Source organism: Calypte anna, chromosome 2, assembly GCF_003957555.1.
Source record: "Calypte anna isolate BGI_N300 chromosome 2, bCalAnn1_v1.p, whole genome shotgun sequence".
NCBI classification, from domain to species: domain Eukaryota; kingdom Metazoa; phylum Chordata; class Aves; order Apodiformes; family Trochilidae; genus Calypte; species Calypte anna.
In genome coordinates, this window is record NC_044245.1 from 128,892,001 (window position 1) to 128,903,664 (window position 11,664).

At 39.6% G+C, this 11,664-nt stretch overlaps 1 protein-coding gene across 2 annotated transcripts in view; it reads left to right on the top strand.

Annotated features, from left to right (window-relative positions):
* Positions 1–9,179, top strand: part of CPQ (carboxypeptidase Q) — a 163,063-nt gene extending 153,884 nt beyond the window's left edge. Inside the window, exon 8 of one of the 2 annotated variants that reach the window (XM_030446386.1) lies at positions 8,648–9,179. In XM_030446386.1, coding sequence (XP_030302246.1) covers positions 8,648–8,808 — 161 coding nt within the window. In that variant the 3' untranslated portion in view covers positions 8,809–9,179. The remainder of the gene's footprint in view (positions 1–8,647) is intronic. The other variant, XM_030446385.1, reaches the window with a different exon arrangement.
* The last annotated feature ends 2,485 nt before the right edge of the window (positions 9,180–11,664 follow it).

The window sequence follows — 11,664 nt, forward strand, 5'->3', positions numbered from 1 at the left end:
ATATGAGTGAAGGAAGAGCTTCCAGTACCTTTTACTCTTGAAGAATCATCTATTTAGCTTGGGGTTTTTTCCATTCAAAGGCTGCTTAGGATATTATTTTAGTGTCAAGTCAACCTGTGCTCTGTGGAGTAGAACTGCTTCCCTGAGACCTCATTTCACAGGATTTCATGCGAGTTTGGTTTGAATCCCCAGCTGTCACCCATCCTCTGCAGCAGTGTATGAAAGGTTAATGCCTTGCAGAAGTAACTGTGATAATCCTGAGCTGCAATTTAATATGTTTAGTGTATCCAGGGAATTAATTCTCTAATGCATTAAGCAAAACAAGAAATAATGCACACTTCATATTGTCTCCCTTACATTGAAGGCTCCATTTAATTAGCCCCTGAAACAACCAGCTGAAAGCTTTCCCTCTGCCTGGTTGTTTGAATCATGAATTTTAAAGGCTTTTGAGAGAATGACTCAGGAGGTGAAACAGCAGGGCTTCTGATGTTATTTATAAGCTCTGTACTGGAAACTATTTCTGTGTCTGTAGCCACAAAACTCGAGCAACTTAGCCTGTAATTTCATCATTTGAGACTGACAGGAGAATTAGTGCTGTCAGCGCCCCACTAAACAGCATTAGTATTCTCCATTGCCTCTGCTTCCTTGAAAAATGGATAATGAAATAATTGGCATTAAAGCCAGCTATCAACTACAGGTTATTCAAAAAAAAAAAAAAAAAAAAAAAAAAAGAGGTTGATTTGTGCACCAAAATTCATTCAATAAATGCCTGCAATAATTGGGTCTTCATTGCAGTAGTGGTTCTGAAGACTGCAATTGAGTTGAGGGCAGCTCACAAAGTGCCTGTGCAATCCCTGGCACAAGCAGCCAAGTGCTCCATAGGACTTGCAGCACCAGGGATGCTGTGGCTTCAGGGGAGCCTTCCAGCCAACCCACCCCAAACAGAACAATCAGTGCAGCAGATTTACTTCCTGACCACTGAAGATTTGTGACTTTGCTAGGCTTTAGAAAGACACAAAACGAAAATATAAATGAGAATATGAAATTATGTTCCTGTTTGGATCTTTTATATGTCTTTTTTCTTTGGTAGATCTTTGACATATATCCTTTGAATGAAAAAACGTGTGTCCCCCCCACCTCCACTCTTCAGTTTTGACATTTCAAAATGTCTGGGGCAGCAATGCTCCAGCTGTGAGAAGTGAGAGGCTATTGATTTTGTTATTCTGTATGTGTATGGCACAAAGTTGAGTTAACACTCTAGTGTGAGAAGGACAATGCTCTTCAGTATTTTCATTTTCCTGGTACATAGCAGTTTTTAACTGCATAGAAGATTGTGATGTTTCCCTTTGCCTCATTTTTTCCTATTTCTAAGTACTTAACGTAAAGGAAAAGGACACATATGTTTCATCAGGTCTTATTCTATTTCCAAGACATTGTAGTGTTCTAGTACATTCCTAAATTGTGTCATTGGCATTAAAAAGGTCTGAGATTGGAATAAACTTGATAATGAAGTTAGGGAGTTTTTCTTGTTTCTTAAGCAAAAAGCAGGGGACAAAACCAGTCTTTAATACATGAAAAAAGGCAGCTGTCTATTGGAACCAGAAAAAGCAGAAATAAAAATGAGGTTTCAGATCAGGTGTTTGCGTTGACATCTTACCACAAGCAGTACCTTTGATAGGATGCAGATTTGTCTTGACAGGGAGATGAAGCTTGAACACATAGGTACTTGGAAGATGCAAGAGATACACACGTTGACTTGTGAAGCTTTTCTTTTAGCTTCATCAGCTTTTGGAACTGTTGAGCAAAATATCCTTTGTTAAGGCATTTCCAACTTTGCTGTTGGGAGGTAGTATAGCTTGCTCAACAGGGCACTGGCCTAGGCTCAGATGTCTGGCATGTCTTCCTTTCTCAGCTGCTGTGAGAAAATGAATGTACCATTTCATCTCTGCATGCCTCTCTCATCCTGCAGTCCCTCTTGTCTGTTTAGAGTGTATGTTCTTCTGAGCTGGAGTCTTTTTTATTTGGAGAGGTATATATGCTGTATAAAATAATGGAGTGACAATTCTGTCAGTTCCTCTAGAGACTACTGTAAAAATTAACCTAAAAATAGTTAATAATTCTTGTAATTCATTAGCATATTAACCTCACATTAGCATAATAACCACATATTAACCTCTAGAGACTACTGTAAAAAGAAAGCTAATGAATTTAACCTCACTGGGTATGGCTATGTACATGTAGAGGTCAGTATCGCAAAGATCTAACTGTAATATTGAAGACCCAGCACACCCAGGAGAGGTTATGCAAACGCTGGAGAATTTCCCATGGTATTTGAAAGTCTCATGGAATATTTGCATTGTAAAGTTTACTTGAAAGCAAAGACAACTAGAATGCCACTGATCGAGCTATACAGCAAATGTGCTGACTCCAAGAGTCACATTTGGCTTCCTTTGGCAGTTAAATGGAATTTAGGATATAAAAAAAGAAAAGAGAACATTTATGGAGGAATGTAATGCCAAAGGGTTTACACTGAAAAAATACTCTGAAGCCTTCTGTATGCCTTCCTTCTTGAAGATACCTGTGTTTTATGGAAACTGCCTTTGGAATCATTCTGATGATCAGAAACTAATTTTCCAGTCATTGCTTGCACAAATGTCAATATTTTTAGTGCTGAAATATCTGAGAATGGAGTTTAATTCTCATGGTGATTTATCATGTCAGTGTATATGAAGGCACTAGTGGCTGACAGTGATTGACAAGAAGCAGTGGTCATCATTAAATAACATGTCCATCATTCTTCTGGGGGTTCATTCATTCTTTTACTTAAATAGCAGCATCTCATCTTCTTAAGTTGGCAAGAAAAAAAAAAGTTTGTGGCAGACAGTTTATTAATTTGTGAAGAGTTGGTGTTTAATGCAGGCATGTTGTAAGGCAAATAAATATTCTGGTCATCAGGTAATTAATATTCATATTGTGCATTTCATGCTGAGATCAGAAGCTAGGGATGGGCTGTTTTTCAGAATTCCTCAACATGTGTGTGGATTTTCATCAAAATACTCTTACACAGCTGAATTGTGAAAACACGTTGTCAGTATCAATTACCAAAGCAGCTTCTTTTACCTGCTTTATGCAGGGCATCAAACCATATATGAAACAATAGCTGATTCTGCAGAGACTCATTAAATGAGTTCAAGACATCAATGAGCCTGAGCTGAAGAATGTGAGTTATGAGATGTCTGAATGAGCCAAGAAAATTACGTAATGAGTTAGAGAGTCCTACAGAAGGCTTGAGGTCAACAGGTGCCTCTTGGGCTCATGTTGTCCAGTCCCCCTGCTCAAACAGGGCCAGCTGTAGCAGGTTGCATAGGATCATGCCCAAATTTTGAGTTTCTCCAAGGATGGAGACTCTGCAACCTCTCTATGCAACCTGTGCCAGTGTTTGACCACCCTCTCAGTAAAAAATTATTTTCTGGTATTCAGATGGAATTTGTTTTGTAGTCATTGTCTCTTGTCCCATCTGGTGTTTATACACATGGATAAAACACCTCCTAAGCCTTATATTCTCCGGGCTGAACAGCCCCAGCTCTCTCAGCCTTTCTTCATATGAAAGATCCTCTGGTCCCTTGTTCATCTTAGTGGCCCTGTCCTGGACTCCAGCAAGGAGCTCCAGATGGATAGATGGAGAGATGCCATTTCTGGAGATGGTGCCCCTGGTACAGTGTCACAGGAGGCAGTGTAACTTATTTCTGCCTCATGAGGTAGCCACTATCTGGGGCTAGGAAACAAGGTCCTGATGGCACATTCCTGACAGTACCTCAGACAAGTCACATACAGGGTAAATGGAGAGGGTGGAAGTGTTTGCAAACACAGCAACAAAAGGTTGACAGTCAATAATTTTTATGTTTGATTGTGGTTTCTGGTTGTCAGTGACCATAGCTCACATTAACAAAATAAAGCAATGGACTGCTTTGGTGCAGTTTTGTAGCATTTCCTCATTTTTCTCACAAATGTAGGACAGTCATGAAGATACATGAAGATATCATGAAGATACTCTTGTGCTTGGTAGCAAAGGTTTGAAGATAGCTAGTCTTAAAAAGAGGTCCAGCATTTGAAGAACGAAATGGAAAACAGTATTTGTATTTTAGTTATATGCAGAAGGGCTGCAATACTTAGGATACAGTGTTTACTAGGATTTGATCACAGGACACTTGCCTGCTCTGCTAAGGGTACCCTTGATTTTGCCAAGGGTATAATTTCATTGGTTCAGATGACAACAGTATCACTCCAAACCCCACAGTACAATTCAGGTTTTCAGCAGGTATTTGGTCACACAAGAGCATATGCTAGTTGTGCATGTTTTTAAAACTATCATATTTGTGGAGTAAGCTGAACTGTTTGGCAAGCGCTGCCCTGCTCTGTAACCTCAGGACAAAATTGGTTTTGCCTGCATCCTGCTCAGTGTGCAGACTCCCTGAGTGGTAAAAATACAAGGAAACGAGCTTGGAAGGAGTCAAAAGCAGCAAACCAACCCTAAATAAAAGCTTTCAGCCTCCACAACAAAGAAACCAGAAGCCCATTCTGAGAAGTTAGAGGCCTAACTGAGTGTTTGCCTCTGTCCCTTCTTATGCAAAGTTTTCCCATAAAGGGCAAGTAAGGTGGTGCCTCACTGCAACAAGGAGAACCTTGTTTAAAGTCCCTGAAACACACATGGGATGCTACCAGGTAATGGGATGCAGGGACCCATGTGCTACAGACATGAGATTTGCCTCTCCTGGTCCCTCCATCCCACCTATGTAAACGGGTCCCATGAGGCACCTGAGGGATCACAGGTGGGAACCAGATCACTGCCAGAAGGTAACTGAAGTGCTTTGGCAGGGAGGGTTGGACTGGATGATCTTTTGAGGTCCCTTCCAACCCCCAGTTTTCTATGATTCCATGAACTGGACCCCTGTACTAGAGAGGGTTTCCTGCCACTTCGTAATGGAATGATGAATTGTCTGTATATTATCTTACTAAAGCCGTAAATTATTAATCATTTAATTTCCAGTATTTTTGGTGCATTGAACTAAGAAGTACAGCATTTTTGGCAGTGAATTTTAACATTCCCTGTTTTCATGCCACAACGTCTGCTACATCCAGCTAGAAGCGGTTTCTCCCTGAATTCCTTATTGGCCAGCAGTCTTCTTCATATGATTCGCATCACTGTAAATGTGAACAGAGTGAAAAAGGACAATTAAAGAGGGTTGTTTGGCAAACATCCCCTTTTTCTTTATGGGTCGTCTTGCTCTGCAAACACAAGAAGGCAGCAAAGTGCATGAAACGTGACAGTGGAGTACCCAGCCCGTTGCTTGTGTTTCTGTTTGAGTATAGGCTTCGCCTGGAAATCAAAATTAAATACATGATAACTATCTACATAACACCTCCCATATGAGCATTTTTAAATACTTGATTAGATCATTCAGACTCTTCTAAGGCTGCATACAATCCCCTTCCTAGATGGCTAACATGGAAATGGGTGAATAATTTATAGATCTATGAGACGTGACTACTCATCTGTTTTACTTGACTGCTAGCTTATGTAGCTGGCAAAAATAAACCTCCATTTGTTGCCTTTTCCTGATGGAAATGTTAACAAGAAAAACCCTTGGATCAATTTCAGGTGAAAAAAAATAAAATGGTTAGCAATTGGAGTTTTAAAATCTGTATCCAGGTGATTTTTCACCAGTTTCTTTCAAGCTTCTGGAAGTGGCATTTTTGGCTCTCAGGCAAATTTTGTTTGAGAAGGGTTAATAATTCAGTTGCTGTCAAGGATACAGTACAGTCAGCCAGCTGCTGGACTTTGAAACCTTGCTGTTTGAAGTGTTATGCAAAATTCTTCTCTCCCTGCCAATGCCTTCTGTAAAGATGGCCACTTGTGTTCACAGCATTGCTTCTTCTGTGAAGTTTTTTAGAAAAAGAGCTGTAGGATCCCACAGTCTTAATTTGGGCAACCCAACATGACTGCTGTCTGCTGAGCCCTGCAGAACTTCCCACTTCACAGTCATCTGCAGGGCTTGATCTATCTCAGTCCTGGATGCATTTGCTGGGGAAAGAGCTCTATTCAGTGTTTTGCCACAGCCTGGTGACCTTTGAAAGCCATAAATATCTGCGGGCAGCTAACATCAACATGGAGGAGTCTCAAGTTTGAAGCAGGAGACATTAAAATTGCTTGCAGTCCTATCTGTGCCCCAGGGTGTTTCATGTCTAGAGGCTTGTGTGGGGCCCTCGGCTCTAAACTATTCTTGTGCTTGAAGCCAAGAACATGGATTTTCACTTTTGTTTCTAATTACATAGGCTAAAACTGCTTTCTTAGGGTCTTTTCCTTTGTGTCACATGATGTTTACAGGTCACTGACTTCAGTGCTAGCCCAAGACATGAGAGAAAGCACAGCCAGTTTAGGAAACTTTCAATACTCACTCTACTCACACACTCTGATGTTTCTTGCACAGTAGCTGCTTGATGCCAAAGTCATCATTTTTTGATTTTAAAAATAAATTTAGAGAAACAAGTCTGTTTTAGCATTTTGAGGGGTTAAACATTACAAAGCAAATGGCATTCCATTCACAGGGATAAAATGCTATTCTGCAAACTCATAGTTACTGTGATTAGTTAAATGTCTATGACAAATTCCAAGCAATTTTTGTCTTGAGTCTTAGAAAAGTTTTTTAAAAATGCCATGAGTTTGCCTTAACTTGTAATGTGTAGTGAAGGCCATCAGCTAAAAAAATTTTTCATGGCTCAACCCTTTTATGGCTGTGTATATTTAAAAGAATTCAAAATTAAATTTTAAAAGTGAATATGAGTTGACATAAATTCAGTGCTGAAACTACTGAAATATAATTCAATACCTGTAACCTACCCAGCAACTTCTGTGGAATAGCATTGCTTCAAGTCAGTGGCAAAGTCTCTTAAGAGCACGAAGAGCTTCTTAAAATAAAATCAGTCACAATACCATATAACCATATGCTACAGCATTTGGTCTTTATACATATCATCTCTCATATGAAGAAATCTTCATCTTGGATGGAATTGCCTTTTTTTCCCTCTCTCTAAAATAGCAGTGGAACAAGCTGTCCAAGTCATTTCCCATTACAGCAACACAAACATGCCTGTTAACCCACAGTGAGAGCTGGACTCCTTCCTGAATGACTGTACGAGTGATCAAAAGACATGTATTATAGGAATGTACAGTTATACTGTGAGAAATTTTGCTTTCATTCTCTTCAAAGGCTTCAGGCGTCTCAGGGAAACCAAGGAAAATCATAACAGTAAGTCTTAGAATCACACATGGGTTTATCAGAGCCTTCATCGTCTGATACTGATTTCCACTGTGTATAAAGAAATCTTCGAATAATATATTTACTTCTTCTTTGTAATCAAGCAGTCCTGTTTTTTTCCTGCCTAGCTTGGCATGGTAGGTGTAGCCTCAGTTGGTGTTTCCACCTGCAGCCCACAGCTCTTACTTGTGAGTTCACATCAGTGCTTGTCCTCTGGGTTTGATGACAAAGCAAGGAGGGGGCCCTGTTGTGCTGGGTGGGTCCTGCCCTGGGAGCTGTGCCCCTCCAAGCCCTGGTCATCAGGCAGGCCAAGGGAATCAACACAAAGAAATTGTAAGCATGTTTCAGTATGGTCAAAGAAAATATCCCATTTATTTATTTTCAAAGTTTTGGGTGGAGTTCTCTTAATGGTGGAAGGCTTGGTGAGATTGAAACAAAGCAGATGGAGGCTGATAAAAACAGAGAAGCAGAGAACTGGGAGAAAAGAAATTGCAAGGGGATGTGGTGTCAGAGAGGGTTGGTGGGGACTGGACCAGGGTGAAAATGCATCAGTGTCACCTGTCAAATGTCATCTGTCCTGCAGTACCTGGTGGGACAGCAGCTTCTCCTACTGCTCTTGGCTTTGGTCTGCCTTGAAGCTTGAGTGATGCCTCCCCAGCATTACTTGTGCTCCCTGAGCCTATCTGGCTTGTGGAAGAGTAGTTCTTTCCCTGCCCATGTGCCCCCAGAGGGAGTCAGTTGTTTCTGACTGGGAAAAACCCAGTTTGCTTCTGCCCCAGCTGAGGAGGACAATAGTGAGAAGTAATATAGTCCTGGGCCACCTGGGTTACCCCACATTATGTGGAAAACTACTACTAAACACCACATCCTTGGGATGAACAGAAGCTCAAAAGGAAATTTCAAAACATTCCCCAGCACAATAGCAAGGAGAGAATCCATAACTTAGTCATAATTCATCATTGGAACAGTAGGATGAAGAATGGAGGAAGCAGAATGCGTTGCTGCATGTGAGGGTTACTGAAGTGATTTTATTACCTGAACACTGGTACTCTTAGAGGAAAATGTATGTGTACTGTTGCTGAGGAAGGGAATCTCCCTGGGGAAGGTCAGATTTTCCCCAATGTGAATTTTTGTTGCCTCATACTCACTGAAGTAAAAAAAAAAAAACCTACAAACTAAAACATACAAACTGCAAATGCCACAAATGTGCAGTTATTATATAGAACTTTATACTCTTGCATGTGGATTTAATCATAAGCAGGATTCTAATTTGTATTCCTCTTTAAATATTTGTGTTCCTACAATGGAATGTTGCCCATTTTTCTCTCTAGGTGCCAGTTTGCGTGATGACCTCAGTAAATACTTCTGGTTTCATCATTCTCATGGGGACACGATGACAGTTCAGGATCCAAACCAGATGAATCTCTGTGCTGCTGTTTGGACTGTTGTCTCCTATGTAATTGCTGATATGGAGGAGATGTTGCCAAGGTAATAAAACAGCAAGAAAGAAGATTTCTGTTCTTCAGTAAAGATTATTATTTCTGTTTTCCTCAAAGCACATTCTCTTACACATCCTTGTTTCTGTTTGCTATTTTGATATCTTCCATTTGTAATTTTCACTTCAAGTTTCTTCTATTAAATACTTTTTAAAATTCTGATAAAGGCATGATACCTTTTTGACTTTGATATAAGAATGATTTGTACACAAATTAATCCTATGCAGCAGCAAAAATATACCAAATAAATTTGCTGCACCAGAATAATTAATGTATTGGGTTAATGGACATGTTTATGTGTTTCTTTTCTGTCTTTCACTCTATGCATTAGAATGATGTACTAATAATAAAATACCCCTTTCTAATTACTCTCCTATGGTAATAGTGCAGTTTCTATGGAGTTTTCAGGTTATGGGACAAATTAATCTTGGTTAGTTTAGTGGTAAAATAATGGTAAAATAATCAAATAATGGTCAAAATGCTGAAACAATTGGTCTTTCAATACTTCATTCAGCTCCTGCTGTTAAATCTTACGAAGGTTTCTTCATGTGAGACTCAGGTAAGCCAGGACATAGAGGATAGGAAGCCAACCACAACCCCCCCATCTCTTCAGTGTGTTTTCAGGCAACTCCCCTTGGAAAGCTGTACGTGTCCTTTTCTTATTGATGGGAGACTCACTGTAGTGACATGCAGAGAATTTCATATGGCAGTTTTTCTCTTGAAATGCCACGCTGCTTCAGAAACAGCATCACAACCATGATTTGTGACCTTCACTACCTGCCAGCTGATATCCAAACAAAGTGCACATTTTGATTTGGGTTCCTCAAGCCATTCTCAGCTTCCCTTTTATCCTCTGCTGGAAGCCAGGCAAGAGGATGCTGATACATATGCATTTTGATAGAGAAATTAATCTAGGAATTTGATTCTTGTATACCTTACTGCTTGATGGGTTTTTTTGCATTGTTTTTTCCTGCTCAAAGTTTAAGAATGTTCAGATGAGTTTCAGGAGTAACTGTAGAGAATATATAGCTAATGTTGAGGAATGTTTTAAGGCATGTGATTTCTGCTAACTTCTTTGTGACGTGGTCCTTGTTTGTGATTTTAGATTTTACAGCAAGCAGACGTACTGATGTGAGTAGCTGCTGCAATATAATCACCATCCAATAACTAATGTAACAAACAGCACAGAGCATTAAACCTAATGGCAGGCAGTCCCTGGTGCTGTTAATCAGCTCTGTAGCTGAGCAATAGCTGAGTGATGAACCATTCATTTTTGTAGAATTAATAGCCATGATAGCTGTTTGCTAAGAGTGTTTGTAAGAGTGGTTTTACATCAAATTTATTAAATGTTTTGAGTTTCCTTCCAGATGATGTCAGGAACATAAAACCTGCCCAGAGATACTCTCCCTGCTCTTTCTTTTGAAAGAAACAGTATTGAGAGCAAACATTTCCTCTGCTTTCAAGGCATGATACCTACACTTCTTTTTTCTGATTAGCTTGACAAGAGCATAGCTGGGGGTGCTCACCAGTGACAGATCCTTGTCTGTCTCTAAAAACAACTTTTTGACCTTCACAGAATATAACTGATTTTCTTCTAACCTGTGTTCTATGTCTTTTTTTCCCCTCAAGGCATGCCATTTGGTACATCAGAGGTTAAGAAGGGTTTTCCATCAAGTTACATTTATTGTTACAAATCTTAACCTGTGCTCACTTGGAAAGATGGGGGGGGGGGGTTGGTGTTTTTCTTCATTGCCTCAAATCAAATGGAGATTCTGGAATACTCAAATGGAGATTCAGGAATATGAAAAAAATCAAATGGAGAGTCAGGAATTCTCTCTGCTGAGGAAAGGAATGCTGCAGGATGCCCCTGAACATCCTAAGAGCTGCTTGTTGGCTCATTGGCCTTAGTAATGTGGCACTCCTGAAGAAAATTGAACCTTCGTGTCAAATTCAGATACAGGATTCTAGAGAGAAGTTTTACAGAGCAGATTTTGAAAAAAAAAGTTAAAAAAATTCAAAGTAGCCATCTTATTTTTATATAAATAGTGATTTAAAAATTTTTTCCATTCTCAAATTGAAATCTAAAACTTTTTTTTACATGTAAAACCAGGTTGCTCTAAGATAACACATGGTCTGTTTATTCACCAGAGCTTTTTTGTCTGATCTGTCATAGCTCTCAGATCTAAAAGGTCAGCTCTTCACAGTGCTACCCTGATAATCTGCCTCTTCAGATCTACCTCTCTCAAACTTTTCCCATAAATTGAGAGATGCTAATAATTCTCTCTCCTTTCCCAGTGGGTTTTTGTACTTTCTGTGCAACAGTTTATCCCTGTTCACTGTAGCAATTATGCTGTTTCTTTTGCTAGCTAATAAACATGTACCAGATTGTCAATTTTCAATTCCAGGACACTTCTGAAGAAATTCAGGTAAGCCAACAGAACTTTACTTTCTACTTACATGCCACCCATCATTTTTGAGACTCTTTCTCAACTTTAGTTGAAAGAGTAATAGACGAGGGTATTGTTGTTATCATTATTAATGGTGGTGTTGGTGTTATTAGGGTCACTTGACATATATCTGTGCATTGCCTAAGTTTTTTGATTACAAGATAAAGGGACCATGAGTATGTTTCCCTCTGACAAAACACTGTCAGCTTTGGACTAGATTGCTTTTTTGCCTGCAAAGATCTGGGAGCTCAGAGTTGAGAAAATCATGCTAGTATTTAAATATATGTCATAAATTTAAATTTCAAATAAACTTTTTCCTTGAGACATTACAAATCTTTTGCATTGGATGAGAAGAAGGGAGGCCCCTGGGAGCCTTCCTTTCTGCTGCAAGTGAAAGCTTTCAGG